We start from the raw sequence: 16,493 nt of genomic DNA, 5'->3' as shown, positions 1-16,493 counted from the left end.
GAAAAAGGAAAACGGGTGCGCAAATGGAAATGAGGGATAATTGCAGAGAGGGGAGCAAGATCATGGTGAAACTAACTAAGACACAGACACAGACTAAAAACAACTACTAGAGGAAAAAAAAAAAAAAAGATTGGGACATTGTGAAATATAAAATGAGTCATCTAATGGTGTATAAAGGATATATCTGTTTGTCTGGATGTCTGCCTCGAGAAGATAGCGGCACAATGGAATAGAGTCCTCAGGATTAATCTGCAGCCAAAAGGTTTCTGCCAGGCACATGGCCAAAGGTGGTCTGATGTAAGTGCACTAGGCCCATTTTCCTCTTTCTCTCCCAGGTGGAGCTGGAACTGGAGTCTCTGAAGAAACAGCAAGCCTCTATTACTGGCAGCAACTCTGCAGTGACCAAAGAAGAGGTCACTATACTCAGGTAGTTAGCAAACACAACACACACACACGCTACCTGTTACACAGACTACCAATTGAAAACCTAAGACATGAAAGATTCATGCATATGCCTAGTGGATTAAATCATGTAAAGCTCTCATACCTCGTGTGTGAGAAGAGCAACGCATCAAGGATTAACCTGTTGAAACCAACAATGTGCATTAGTCGTTATTCTACATGTTAGAAAGCAGTCAGTGAGCGTGTGTGTGCGTGCATTTTTCAGACAGAAAATTGAAGATTTGGAGGCGGAGCGGCAGCGTCTGGAGGAGCAGAATAACATTTTGGAGATGAGACTGGAGAGACACAACCTACAGGTAGGTACCGAGACTTCCCTCCAACTGTTTTCTGTGATGGATTTACTCGTCTAGCACAAAGGAACCAATTTAATAACCCCAAGGGCAGCAGCCGAGCCTGTATGACAGTAGAGATTGATTCACACAAACGCTTCCCGTATCTGACAGTTTTTCAAGCACAATTGGACCCAGGTGTGATTCCAGCAGCGTCCAATGGAAAAGTTTTAGAACCTGTGGCAGATTTAAAATCCTCCTTTATTGGTTGAAGGGATTAGAATGGACAGAGCAGTAGGGGGGGGAAGAGATATTGTCAAAATAAATGTAGACTTGCCCCAGTGTCAGCTGGGAATGAAACTGTCTGAAATGAAATGAATCCTGGTCGGTATCTACCTTTAGCATGCACGAACACACACACGCATGACTGTGTGCATCTAATCCAGCTACTTTCATCTTGCAAAGTTACTTAACTAACTCCCTCAGTTACACCTGATCCCTCCTTTTTAAATTGGCTCTGTATGTATGTGTGTGTGTGTGTGTGTGTGTGTGTGTGCGTTTCATCTCAGTCAGGTCCTCTAACTCCTCTGACTCATACTGTGCCAAACTAAACCTACCAGGGCACTTTAATGAAACGTGTGTGGGCAAGCGTGTTGGTTCCATTTAGCTGTGTGGTGAATGGAATCCATGTGTTCTCAGGCATGACCACCACTTTTAAGGCAATTGACAACTGAGTGTGCGTAGGAGTGTGTGTGTGTGTGTGTATGTGTGTGTGCCTGCGCAGGGGTTTCAAGGTTGCATGGTCAATGGATCAGGTCAGTTCTTAGGAGTTAATTTTTATGACTCCTACATGGTCTACTGCACACCAGGAGACCTCTACATCAGACTGAGTGAAGAGATGAGTTACTGAAAGGAGAAGCGTTTGAAAGGAGTGAACTGCTGAATGAAAAGAAATGAATGTCTTACAGAATTTAATGCTTAAATAGACTGGAAATGGGATTTTTTCATTGTATCATCTCGCACGTCAGATTCATGTGGCCAAACCCATAATTTCCGCCCCGTCTTTATATTTAGATCATACTGACTAGTATAACTGCCAGCAACTGAGATTACCAGTGTAATTAGATTTCTGTAATAATCTGTTAGTAAGCCCTCTTGGAAAATTATGATTTTTACATCTGTATTTCAAGTATATAGGTATTTTCTATATATATATTTTTTAAGACCAGTGCATCTTTTATTGTGTGAATACAAAACCAGGTTTTGTATGCATCATGCATTACAAGTAGTATTTTTCAATTGCAGCTTACATAATATACTATGGTTGTATGTTATTAAAGTATTGTTTTGCCCTTTTGATTATAAATTTACTTATTTGCAATTAAAAGAGGTGGTCTCTCACCTCACCTTTCCATGCGAAACCACTCTCCACAGTACAGTACTTATCTTACCTAAGCATACTGTATCACAGTAGAGAAATAAAAATGTTCAGATAATTTAATACTGGACTTTTGAGGCCAATACTAAGTTTAAAAAAGCTGAAAATGATATATAGGCCGATTTGTAATTATTTTAAAAAGAAGGAAAGATTTTCATATATTTTTTTATTTACGGTATGTACTAAGTGGAACATTTTATTTGTGAAAAATGAACCTGTCAGGTCTCTCTGGTGGACAAACCATGTAATGTTGATACTGTTTCTAAATAACTTCAAGCCTAGTTTGACATTTTTGTTTTGCAGTTTCTTGTTAACAGCAGACATATACACAGTTAGCGATAGCGATCTGCAATGAGCTAGTATTGGCTGATACATTTTTAACATATTCTGAAGACCTTTTAATTGCTATAAAAGGTAGTCAATGAAGTCTATGTCTTCATGGCTACATCTCTGAAAGCAGTTGCGTTACATATATGTTTGCCTGCTACACTTTAAAGAAGCTACTTCACAATCAAAGTTATCATATTTGAGACTTAAATATGTTTGGATGCTTTTTTTGAATCGTGTGTCTTTTCAGCTGTTTTTTCTCACGCATGGTTGCTGTTGTCGGTCATGCTAAGTTATGAGATTTTTGTGTGAAAGGTACAATATGAAATGTCAGGTTTAAGATAATGTGTTTGGAAGAAGCAGAACTGCAAAACTGCAAAAGCTTCAGTCTTTTTCATTTTCAGAACCACTAGATTCTCTGTTTATTCCAAACATTCATTATTGATGGTGACAGAAATGTAAAATGCGTTATGTCCTGTGCACCAGATTTCTTTTTCCTCCTAACCATTTGTTTAGAGCAGTAAATGTTGAGGCTTTGTGAGTTATCTGTTATCAGTTGATGGCAGAGAGCAGTGAAACATAAACTTGACGGGTTATTTCTTGTACTTTAAAAACAGTGATTTGAACAGACTGTGTTGACGATTGTTTTAATGGGATTTTTTGGTGGGTATAATAAGGGTATTTTATATTTGTTATAAATCTGTCTGACAATGCTGTCTCCAGTAACCTGCAGTATTCCATTCAGTCTTACTAATGATGTTATTTGCAAACGGGCGTAAAGGGCTGTTCAGCTCTCCTCTTAAGGAAGCCCCGCTGTGTTTTGGACCCTGTTTTTCTGGGTATAAATCATTTTCATTAGCACATGGAGAGGAATGACATTACCATCATGGCTTCAACAAATACAGTAAAATTACAGCTGTTTTGATTTTTAGCTCATAACAGCAACAACAAATAAGAAATCTGTCGTCCCATATCAACCCATACTTTACGATTTAATGTCTTGTTTGTTTTCATTCGCTGTTTTTTGCACTAGAGACCATAACAACTATAAAGTAAAGGTAGAGTAAGTCATTCTGGAGAAAGATTGTTGATATTTGAACTAAACACCCAAACAAATACACTACTCCCTTCGTTCTCCTTCAGAAGCTCCGCCCCCCAGATTCACAGATACGCCAAAGCAATGATCAAAAGAGAAATATAGCAGAATCACTTCTGTTCCTCTCACACTTTATCACGAGCAGGGGGAAAAAAAACTCTTGATTCATGTGAGCACAACAGTCCATCCACACTCTCTGCCTCTCTGCAGCCTCCCCGCTTCTCAATCGACCTGCTTTTACCAGGCTGACTGACAGCTGAGATTTATTGAACCAAAATGGTTTTGCATGTTGACTCCACGGGAAGAAATTGACAGTGTTTGTATTTATTGAGTAATTGATATGGTTAATAAGTTCCTAACACAAATACAGTGTGATGTAACACTTTCTATGTGAATTGGCTACAACCTCTCCAGTTCGCCAGCCCTCTCCCACCATGCAACAGGTGCTGGAGACAGGAGACTGTCATGTCCTCACACAGACGGCTGCTCTGATGACTTCCCCTTATCCTGTCCCCTGCAGCTGATTGGCCAGAGTAGTACTGTGTGGTCTGAGCCACTGTGTTAACATGCCAATTTACAGAGCCAGTGTTGTGTATGCACACTGGATTTTTTTCCAGCATGCACACACAGAAGGGAAAACAAACAGACTGTGAGGAGATATTCGCTGAATTTGACAAAAAAGTGTATCGGATGAGAATTGCTGACTCTACCTTTAACACTGCTTTACTTTGTCTTCTTCGCTCTTGCTGTCATGCCTGAGTCTAGATGGAGATAATTGTTGCCGTTGCAAGAGGTTGCATCAACTTAGTCTATCTGCTGTGCATGTGCTTACATGGGCATGCCAATTTTACAATACTCAGCCACTGCATCATAATGCTTACACATTACTGTCAGATAGAAAGAGAAATGCTGCTAAATAAAAAAAAATATTAATATCCTGACCATGGCATGCTTACAGCCCGGATAATGATGTAATTCAAGCTTTTGTTGTGTTAGTGATGTCATATTAATGTTTGTATGTTTATGGCGGTTTTATCTGTTTAAAAGACTTCATCCAGTTTCTTTGATGGTCTTTCTTATGTATTAAAAGACCTTTGAAAATCATTCATGTAATTAAAGGAGTAAATGTATGTAAAAATACGACTGAAGTTTTAAAGCCTGCGAGCAATCCCTAGAGGCTGCAGTGCATTTTTGGTTTTGCTTCACTGATAGCAGAGCTAAAAGTATAACATTTATACAAGGTTTTACAGCAGTGTGGCCAGTAGCTGTTGTAAGTTGTTAGACATTTTGCTTTCCATAATACTGGGGTAGATGGACAGAACAGGAAATTGCCTGCACTTGACACTCCCACTAGCAAGGAAAATAAAATTGTAGCTTTCTTAAACAACTGTGTCATGATCTCTGACCACCTTCATAACCACTTTACTTTGGGGAACCCTTCCCATACGTCATTAGACAATACAGTAGTGTTAAAAGCAATATTTGTAAAAGACAATGTTTTTTTTTTTTTTTAAAGCAATTCACCACGATCTTACCTTAGAGCTAGTATGTGTTGAAAATAATAAGAGAGCCCACATCCCTTCCCCTGGCTCAGGTAATAAATAACATGAGAGGGTTGTCCAGTACCTCTTCTTAGTCACTTTATTAGTTTATTATTTATTTTGAAATTAATGCCCCAAATAGTGTACAGATAAAGATCACTGCAAAATCCTTTAAATGAGTGAGGCTGGGTGTTTTCCAAAAATACACACCATGCTCTGATTCTGATATTGGCTGAACACATCGGTCGAAGGATGGCAGCTGCAAAGGAGGACGAGAAGGAACAGTCTCTTCCACAATCGGAAGAAGCTGGAAGAGTCCCACGTAGCATCATCGTTTCACATGCCGTTCTAGTTTTGAATTCCTGTAAACTTATGAGGACTTTGCATCATCGTAAAGCTTAATGTTACTGTATGCTGTTGGCTGAGCTTCATTCCGACTAGTCGATTTGTCTTCCCAGCAAACTTAAAGTCTAGCATGTAGGGGGAAAAAAATAATCATGACATTTCTGAATAAAACTGATAGCAGCCTGACTTTTGAGCAGAAGAGATGATGGCAGTGCAGCTCTGTTCTTATCCAGTAAATCAGTGAAATGATTCGAGATGTCAGAAAAGAGTGCCTCATCCCCCTTCAGCCTGCTCAGAGTAAGATGCAATTTGAGGGAGAAATGTCAGTAATGACAGTTATGGTGAAACATTTGATTGAACATACAAGTATTCTTTTTGCTTCCACTTCCAAGACTTCCCAGGGGAGAATTTCTCTGGAAAAGTTTCTAAATACTTGGAATATTGTAAAATCTTCGTTTTACAAACCTTTAAAGCCATAATCAGAGATTTCTTTACCATATAAATAACAGCTATATCTTCTTATACACATAAATATTTCAGTGAGAAAGCAGAAAAGCTATCATCCACTAGCTGGCACACTACAACTAAGAGTCCAATTACTGCCAAAAGACATGAGAAAGGTCACTCCAACACTTGGTTCCTACAGGTGAAGATGGTTCAACGTGACCAACTTGTCTGATGAGGAAGAGGATGACATATTGCACATTCCATAGGGAATCTGAGTGAATCTCCTACACTGAGCTTGTGTCCATGTTGAAAATATGTGAAACTAAAGAGGAGGAGGAGGAGGAGGAGGAGGACGAGAAGGCCTCGCAGCTCAGTCTTCCATGGAAGATCCTGCTACTCTGCAGACCTTTGCCTTGATACTTTCCAGGCATAACCTCAACCTCCTCTTGCCTATCTATAAACTCCCTAAGGCTTTGGGTCCCTGTGGCAGAGCGTAACAGAGATGCTATAGTTAATTCTGCTTAGTCTAAAAAGCTCTTCAACCTCACTTACACAAAGGCTACTCGGCTAGTCTTGTCACCAGGTCAGGTCAGTTGAAGTCTTAGCAATCCATCCAAATAAGTATTATGTGCTGTTTCTTCTTGCCATGTTGGCTTTGGAGGGAAGACGGCAGGCCCCAACTGAAGACACAGACAGGAAGACATCCTTGTTGTTGGCTTTGATCACAAAGAAACATATTGGTGATATGGTGATATTGGTGATTGCAACAAAATTAAATAAAAACATTTTTACTTCTTTTTTTTTATTTTTTTTTTACTATGGATAGATCTAACAGCCTATCACACAGCAGAAATAAACATGACAACAGCCAGTCAGTCTGCAATTTTTGGCCTGCACATCAAAGCACACGCCCATTCCCTGTCGCAGCCAATGAGGCTACACTAGTGCTATCATTAGCAGGGCGACCACTGACTGGACTGCCCATTATGTCTAAAGTAACATTAACCGGAAAAAGCTGCTCTAACTCACAAACACATTTCTCTTGTAGAGACATCCTGTCTGCAACTGTAGAACAGTCATCACATGCCATTGTTTTAACAAAGTCTGCTTTGACTGCAAATACACAAAGCTAACTGCTAAGCTAGGCTAAGCTCAAAACAGAATAGCAACAAAGTGCTAGTTACCCACTAACACTAGTGTTGTCTCATAAAGCAAACTAGTGTATCTAATGATAGTGAACTTACTTTTTTTGTCTTGGTTGTACCTTGGTTGGTTGAACGTTTGAGATGTTTGCTGCCCTGCTAAAGGAATTTGATGTGATAGTAATCACAGCTTTAGTTTTATTTACATAATTTCAATAACTTACAAGGAAAGCTAACTTGTTTTGTAATGGCAGATAAAGCATGTTTGCGCAGTTAAATGTTTATATTATGTTATTCTATTTTTATGTTAAACTATATTTTAAAGTTTAACTAATGAACTCTCTGGTTTCTTCAGGCCTCAGTCATCATCAGGATACTCTTCAAATGGCAGCATGATCAAATTATATATATTTTATGATAAACATCGATATTAATCAATAATATCACAATAATATTTTGCGACCATGACTTATGTTGACCTCTGGATCTTGCAGCCTTAATGCTCATCAGAACAGGAACGGTTGCACACGTTATTCCCAGTTTGTGCTTTGCATGTGTGTCTGAGTTGAACTGAAGATTTTAACAAAGGAGACCAGATACTTGTGTCCTGGACTAAGACTTACAGGGATAAGCCCATTACCAAACAAAATTGCTCTCAGTGCATAGCATAGTGGCTGCTGTTGCGTCACTACTACTACTCTGAACTCCATCTAGGGGTTTTCAGGCTCCAGTTGGCTAACTGTATGTTTACACTCCACCGGGCCCTCCCTGGGCCCAGTTTAAAGGACTTTATATTAGGAATTCTGTGCTGAAGCGCCATCCAGTTTTACTCCATTCCCTCAATTTTACTCCATTCAGTGTAGTTTTAAAAGAAAACTGATATTGAAGGCCTGTGCATTGTCCACACTTGCATTAACTGGGACGTTATCTTTTAAAGACGTTGGATCATTATTTGAATTTTCCAGTGATTTGTGATCCATAACGGAAATTCCTTAAACCTTTGCTGTCTTGGGAGACCAGTACCAGTAGGGGAAAGTGAGAATAATTTTATTTTTTGGTTAAAATTAGGGTTACCCAATATTTTAAATGCACTTGTAATGACCTCAGTACAGGTAAAGACAATTTGTAAAAGATAGAAGCTAAAAAAAGGCAACATCAAGAAAGGAGCTCCAAGCTGTTTTTGATAATGTGACTCAGAAGACAGATCGTTTCTTCACTCACCCTCACTTTATCTCAGTGGTTTAATGGTTTTTGTGTGTGTGTGCTTTTTTTTTCTTCCCATCTTTACTTCGTGATAGTACCCATCCACTCTCGTACTCATACGCACTCACATTAGTGTGTCACCTGTTCCATCAGTGACTCGTGTCCCTTGTGGTCGGTGCCGTGTCGAGTATATAAGTGGATGTTTCAGAGTGATTTGTTCAGCTGTGTTAAAAACAGACATTGTTCCCTGGGCTTCGATGCCCCCCCCCCCCAACCCCCCCACCCCACACACACACACACACACACACACACACACACACACACACACACACACACACTCTCCCTTTCTTATGCTCTTGAACTTTTGCTCCAATGCTCTCTCTCTCTCCCTGCCTCTTGCTCTCTTTTTTTTAAAACCGGCTCTGCGCCCTGGTATTTGATGTTTTGTTATTGTTGTTCTATGAATAAGAGATATATGGCCTCAGGCACTTAGAACGGCACTCCACCTTGCTGCACTGTAAATACTGTATGGAAGAGTAGGCTGTTTATATATGCACGTAAACGCACACACATGCAAAACAGGCCAACTGAAACACTGTAATATTAAGCAGGTTGTGAACATCCACTTTGAAACTCACGTAATTTGGCTTTTTTTTTTCCCATTGTTGCATCAGTGAACTGAATTATAATATATATACATGTACTGTAGGCCACCACTTTCTCTCCTGCAGACTGGCATCTGCAGTGAAAGAGGTAATTGTTCCTGTTTGCTTTGTGAGAATCCTTAGATTTTCATTTTTTTTTATTTTATTGGATCATACTCATTTACTTGATTAACTTTTTCCTCAGTTGTACCATCTTTTTCTGCGTTTTAAGGTAAAATAGATAAAAACAAGATTTTCCATTTTCCCATTTCAGTTTGATATCTAAAGAGAGTTCAACCAATTAAAAACTGATTATGTTTTTTTTTTTTTTTTTTTTTTCTGTTTAGCAGTCAATTAAAATCTTTCCCCTCGGCTCAGCGCAGGAAAAGGCACGAAAAGTGAAATAATTCCACGGCCAAATCATTCTAATTTTCTTTTGTTTGACCTAATTTTAAGGAAGTATGTTTGAAAGAGTTTTGGGGGGTTTTTGACAGCGTGTAGCTGTCGGCTAGGTTCTGAGGACTATACTCTTTATTTTTCTGCTGGGTTTTCCAGCTCTAATCTACATATCTGTCTCACACTATCTGGCTCTCCCTTCCATTTTTTCCTCTCGCTGTTTATCACAAACACGCATACAAACGCATCCTGGAATAAACCCTCCGTATACAGATGCACAACTTCAAAAGATTTACGGAGGTAGAAAATAAACCGGGACTTTATTCGGCTGTGACGTGTGTGCAGTCCAGTTGAAAATTCCGATATAAATACACACACTCTCTCTCTGTTCCTCGTTTTGCAAAGCTCAATCCCTCTGTTCCTTTTAAATTATACAAAGCTTTATTTATAAGCGTGTGAGGCGTTTTTTCCCCTCTTTCCATGTTACTTTTCCTCTACGCTGAAGGCAATGATACACCATCCACCCTTTTTTTTTTTTTTTACCATGTTCTATTTTTCTTTGTCCTTCACCGTTTCCCCATCTTCATATCCCCATTCTCCTCGTCTGCCTCTCGCTGTCCCCCACGCCTGCAGTTTATTTGGCAACCGTCGCTTGGGGGCAAATGGAATCTAATTTAGCCAGTAATCAAGAGCTCAGATTGGTGTGTGTGTGTGTGTGTGTGCGTGAGTGTGTTCCTTTTTGTGTGTTTCTACTCATATCGGCATTAAGCTAAGATAGACTCTTCTCATTTAGCCAGACCTTGTAAAGTCAGAAGAAAACAAAGTAAGAAAGAAGGAAATCATGTTTTACTTTGATATTATCTTCTTATTCTTTGTTTTTTCTGTTTGTCACTAACATCCATCTGATAAGATGCCTACACTGCTACTGTTAAATGTTGTTGGACTCTGCTGAACTATAATAATGGCATCAATATATTATGAAACTTTTACTGAAACTCTGTTGCTGGTGTTTTCATTGTGGCAGGTTGTAATACGTTGAACTTTACAGTCTATGAATCAGTGAAACTATTGTATTTCTTACATATTTACTATATAAAACATGTTGACCTTCACATCATGTTTCCAAGGTTTAAAGACAAGAGCAAATTAATAAATACATACTCAGTTAATGTGAAATAATTTCAATTAGTTGCTAAAAGGGTTTTCACCTGCTCACATCGAAGAGCAAGAAAAGCTTTCTTCACAAACATATCAAATGTACTTCATGTGCTGCATTTCAGTGCAGGGTATATTCTGCTGCTGTGGTCTGCAGCTCCGCTCTGCTCCGAGGGCAAAGAGTAGCACACTGGGAAATAAAGCAGGCAGGCAGTCTGTTGCTCATAACTTCACTGTAAGCTCCTTGTAGCCTCCGTAGAGAAGATTTTGGCAGGCTAGGTAACGCTGGCTACACAGAAAATAAATATATCTGTAGATGTAGAAAGTTGGAAATCAAGCTACGTGTTAAAAATTGCAGATTTCCTCTCCTACACAACAGTTTAGCAGCAGGTCTGCTTTATTTATGCAGTGTTGGCATCCTCATTTATTTGCACCAAATAAATGTGAATGTAAGCCACAAAGCGACTTATTAAACTGTTGAAATATCCTGTTAGAGTGTTTCATCCATCTGTGCTACGCATTGTTCTCCCAGAAATGTTGTATTTTTCTTTCTGAACAAAGAATGCGCCAAAATACTGATGAGTTGCATTTGAATTCATTACAAGTAACAACCGGACTGTTGTTGTGTGTTAACCTGCTAAAATTAATTACAAGATAGCATGCGCACCGTGCAGGAAGTGTATGTTGTTGTACCTTACCTCGCTTCTTTGTCACATAACTCAAAGATCCAAGCATTTAGCAGAGGTAATGTAGACATTGCTATTATTGCTTCCAGACTCTGTTCAGCAGCAGTTTAGTCGACAAGATGGAAAAAAAGAAAAAATGCAGTTTAATGCTGAATGGCAACATTATAACAGTGTGTAACATTAAAAGAGGTACAAGCTTTCTTTAGTCACTGTGACTGAAAGCATGGATTTCTTGGAAAGCACTTTTGTGCATGCACATCACCTCTCATGTCCTTCTCTGAACAGTCAGCACACACACACTCTGATGGGTTCTAGAAATTTCTTTCTGGCTTTGTGATTTAAGAAAGTCTGTTCAAGCTTTTCATGTTTCATGTTTTCACCCCTCGCATCTCACAGAAATTCATCAGCGGTTTCATTTCTTTCACCGACGTATCGTGTGTTTACGTCTACTAATGTCGTGCAGAACACTGAAGGCCTGGGAGTGATTGTGATGGCTTATAATGGTGTTCACTTGATCAATAGGATAAACAATGTCTATGGAGAAGAAATCTCCCTCCTGTATACTAATACTGTGTAGCTCTGTCTTCTTTTTTTAAACCAAGACAAGGTAAACTGAGAGTGAGCAAATTGAGCTAAAGTTATACATCTCAATACAAGATACAATTCTAAAACAACAAAGCTAGACCCTTTGCTATCAGTTAGAGCTGAAATAACTGATTAACTGATAAGTCGATCAACAGAAAATACATCTGTAACTATTCTGACAATTGATTAACAGCTGAAGTCAATTTTTCCAAGCAAAAATGTTAAAATTCTCTGTTTCCAGTTTGTAACTTTGAGGATTTGCTGCTTTTGTAGATGCTTGTGTTTTAACAATCGCTGACTAAACAAAACATTTGAAGAAGTCACATTTGACTCTGGGAAACTGTGATGGATATTTATCGCAGTTTTAAAGACCAAACAACTAATTAACAAAATAATTAGCCTATTAATTGTTATACACAAATAAACGTTTGCACTGAAAGAAAGTCTAGTTTCCTGATATTGCAAATGTTTGAAATCTGCAGTCAGATAAGAAACCAATTTAAGGGCGACTGCATGAGATGAAAACGGAAAAATGCATCAAATTTACAGTCAAACATAAAAGCTAACGAAACGCTGCACAGTCGGTGACCATCCGATTCGTCTTTATGTCTCTTTCTATCTCAGGGAGACTACGATCCTGTCAAAACCCGAGTTCTCCACCTCAAAATGAACCCCACTTCGGTTGCCAAGCAACAGCGCCAGCAGGAAGAGGAGGCTCTCCGGGAGGAAGTGACACGTCTCAGAGAACTTGTGCGCTCGCTGCAGGATGGAGGCGCTCTGGTCCATTCGCAAGACGACGCCAGTCTGCACGCCTCAAGCCTCAGCTTCAGTTTGCCGCCATCCAAGGAGGTGCTGGGTAAGACCTGCAACTCACACACACACACACACACACACACACACACACACACACACTTGTACTGAATTGGCTCATTAGCTAGTAGTAGTCACATAATATATTAAACAGGGTCGGTCAGTTGCATTGACTTTTCCATTGTCCATCACATTCCCATTATCATTAATTTTTTATGGAGCTGAACACAGGTGCTCCAGCTGAAATAAGGGAGCGGAGCAAAGGCTACAGGAGAAATAAATCTCGACCAACACAGACCACATTATTGTAGCACACAGAGTAACATGCACATAAAGGACTCAACTAGAGCTGTAATGAGCTATAGCTAGTTTCCATGGCAAAGCGTTAAATCTTTTGCAAATTATGATTGTTGCGTAGAAGTCAATCACCACAATCTATTTTGATCTTCTAAGTGTCAGCCTGAGGAATGTAGTACTCATAGAGGTAGCGGCTGACTAATCAGATTCCTGGATTAATCATGATCAGTCTGACTGGATAAATACGATTGAGATTAATGCAGGAGAGAAAGGCTGCCATGTTTTGCATCAGGGAGCTATTTGGCGTTTTTCTGCTTTTCACATTTCGACAGGTTTTCCTGTGATTTTTAACACCGCTCGGCTCTCTGTGAATGTTTTTTCTCTCATGCTTGACTAATGTAATCTTTCTGCCTTTTTTTTTTTTTTGAAGCAGTTCCCTTTAAGGCTACTGGAAAAAAATGAAAGGAAAAATGTGTGCCCTCTTGCGGTTGCGTTTTCTAAACCAAAAGTCAGATGAAATTTGCTGCATTGATCTTTGAGGCTACTGAGGCCTTTTGTCCTCTTAGGTGTGAGTACATGACAGACAGTAAGAGGGTGGTAGTTTAATTATGACAGGGTTAAATATTTAATTGGAGTTCAGGGCAGTTCAGCTCCGGAAGTCTGTTGGCTAATTTGTCTTCTGAAGACTACAGTACTTTGCTCTCTCTCTCTCTCTCGTTTGCTCGCCAAGACTCTGTCTCATCTCTATCGTCTCTCCTCTTTTTTCTGACCACCCTCACTCGTTCCTTTTTACACTTCCTTTCAGTCTTGTCTTCTCCTTGTCATGCCCAGTCTGTTCCTGAACCGTTCCTCTGTAGTTCCCCTTTTCTTTCATATGAAGTGATAATTGAGTTTCTTACCAATGTACTCCATTTAAACTCTAGCAGATAATGCAAGATCTAATGTGTGATATCGGTTATCTTCAGACCAGGGTCGATGTACCGTAATTTAATGGAACGTCTGGAAAAGAATCAAAGATAAAATGAATTATTTCTACGTCTTAGAGATTTTCACAGGTTTATATAGTATAGACTTACTCATAGAAGTGTTGCTACAAGAACTGTATATGATTTAACATTAGTAGTAGGCTCCAGTGTTTTGAGTTGGTGCTATGTCTGTAGATGAACACTGCTAATGGTGACCTCGGAGGTACGTGAAGCTCTACAGTGAAGTATTTAATGATATTTTAAACAATTACGAGAAAAAACGTGAAATAAGATCAAGTAATAAAGTGACATTCTTTAATTTCAAACATTTTGGCACAATCTTTCTATTGTTCTACTTATATAATACATGTTATTAAATTAAACCACTGAGTATTATTTACAAGCTTTAAACATGGATGCAGTTTGTGAAATAAGATTGATTTGCTCCATTACCTCTGGACGGCTGCTGCATCTTGGAAGCTTCCTGAGGGTTCATCTGTAGTGGAAAGTGAAAATATTATCTATTATATATCGATTTTTGAACACACAATTCACCTGCCTTTACAGCTTGAGGACCTCTAGATAGATATTATTTCAGTAAGAGGTCCGTGCACCATACCACTTCCTACAGATGAGTCTACCCAGGCCATCATCACCCCATAATACCGCTCTATAATGACTTCACCCATTTGTACTTTATCGTGTCTTGGTTGAGAATGTTCTTTATTGTAGAACAATTACAATGTGCTTCCTTTCTCCCTTTCAACTTCAGTCGTCTTCAGAAGTCACAAGAAGCAAAGTCGGGACAATATTGGGTTTCCTGGGTAGATAGGTCACGGGTTGTAAACTTCTGCTGTATTATGTTGTTAAAACAAGAAATACTGTGTCATTTTTGTTCATTTTTCTCTGCTAGGTTCAATTAAACAGATACAAATGCAAACTTTGGGAATAGTTCAGGTTGACAAATGAGTAGACGGGGATGTTTTAAATGAGGAGCTCTCCCAGCAGAGGAATCTTTTTGACAGCTTTTTAAGAGACAGTCCGCCCAGAGACCAATTAAGGGCAAAAGTCAGAAGTCACAAACTTTTTCTCAAAACTTGACAGTTGCTGTAAAAGTCTTCTAACTACGAATACTTTGATTCAGCGACTAAACACACACAGGTGTATTTTCGTATGAATGTGTAAAAGTTTGGCGTAACACGCTCGTGTCCTTGTGTACATGTCCGTTTGTCTACATGTTACAGTAAATTTAAGCAGCCTCTACTTCATGCTGTCACTTGAGAATTACCAGCTATTTTCAAGGCATTTTGATAGCTGTCATGAAGTGACAATTTTGTCACCATCCCAAAGTCTTGAAACAGTATTTATCAGCATTGACTGACACTGAAGAGGCACCCAGTCACCCAGGAGACAGACAGGCTCACTCACTGACTCTTCAAATTATACTTTCTAGCCATTTACTTGTTTAATAATGACAGATAAAAATGTAATAGGCTAAGATGTGTGAAGAAAAGAATGATGGGTAGAAATAATTATCAATCATGGTAGAGTTAGAAGCCTTGGCTATGAAAACCTTCTGCTGTCACTATTAACTGCTCTTGTAATTATAGAAAAGTTGTGTGTGTGTGTGTGTGATGGCATGAGAGGATTGACAGATTGTGATAGAGTTGTGGTTCAACGACGGTTGGTGTTGGCTGTTTGAAGGCGGGGTGAAAAGTTCACTTTTTTGCCCGCCCAACCAAATGACTAGTGAATGTTCCAAATTTACCACCCACTCAATAGATTAATCTTGGTTTTTTTGGCTGGTGAGTGAAGCAAATCTACCAGCCACTCGCATATTTTACCAGCATTTGGCTGGTTGCTGGTGGTAATTTTGTGCCGTGTTTGAAGGGTAATAGCGCTGGTTGTTAAGTAAGGTGTAATTTTTCATTAAGGAAGCTGAATATTTGAGCAACTGAAAGGCTTTTGACCTTGGAGAGAATAATGAATGCAAGATTTTTTTGGGTGTTAAGTATTCTATCATGTTGGTCAAGTTGTTTGTCTCCCTTTTCATAATCCTCTCTCTGATACTCTTGCCTATTTTTAAGACCCATTCTTATTTCTAAAATTTTGTAAAGTTTAGCTCTGACAGCAATGAGAAACAGGCAGTTTAGGGGTTTTGTGTGACGTAAATAGCGGGAACAAGATTGAGGGCAATTGTTTATGATGTGTGAAGAAGACAAGGCCTCGCAATTTACACTGTGATACTCAGGGCTATTTAATTAGAGCAATTTCTCCACTTTTCAGTGTTGTGTGGACCTTTTTTTGAAAGGAACAGAGAAGTGCACTCCCACAACCGGAGCTAGAGATAATTATTCACGCTTTCATATCCTCCCGGCTGAACTATTGTAATTCCCTTTTCACCCGTCTCAGCAAGTAATCTATGAACCATCTACAAATGGTCCAGAATGCTGCTGCAAGGCTGTTAACCAGGTCGAGCAGGACGACTCACATCACACTCATTTTTAAGTTCCTTACATTGGCTTCCCATCAGGTTTAGGGTTCATTTTAAGGTTCTTGTTTTCACGTATAGAGCTCTGCATGGACAGGCACCTGAGTACATCTGTGATCTTCTCCATCCCTATATCACCAGTAGGTCACTTAGGTCCTCTGACCAGGGTCTACTGACTGTCCCTCGCTCTCGAC

At 39.3% G+C, this 16,493-nt stretch overlaps 1 protein-coding gene across 1 annotated transcript in view; it reads left to right on the top strand.

The window, feature by feature from the left end:
* The window catches only part of mad1l1 (mitotic arrest deficient 1 like 1), a 63,206-nt gene that overhangs the window by 16,326 nt on the left and 30,387 nt on the right, over window positions 1-16,493 (top strand). The window contains exons 14-16 of the mRNA XM_042387979.1: window positions 336-427; window positions 668-758; window positions 12,361-12,592. Of these exons, the coding sequence (XP_042243913.1) occupies window positions 336-427; window positions 668-758; window positions 12,361-12,592 (415 nt within the window). The remainder of the gene's footprint in view (window positions 1-335; window positions 428-667; window positions 759-12,360; window positions 12,593-16,493) is intronic.

Source organism: Thunnus maccoyii, chromosome 2, assembly GCF_910596095.1.
Source record: "Thunnus maccoyii chromosome 2, fThuMac1.1, whole genome shotgun sequence".
NCBI lineage: Eukaryota > Metazoa > Chordata > Actinopteri > Scombriformes > Scombridae > Thunnus > Thunnus maccoyii.
Note: the sequence above shows the minus strand (reverse complement) of the source record. Positions and strands in the feature narration are given on the sequence as shown.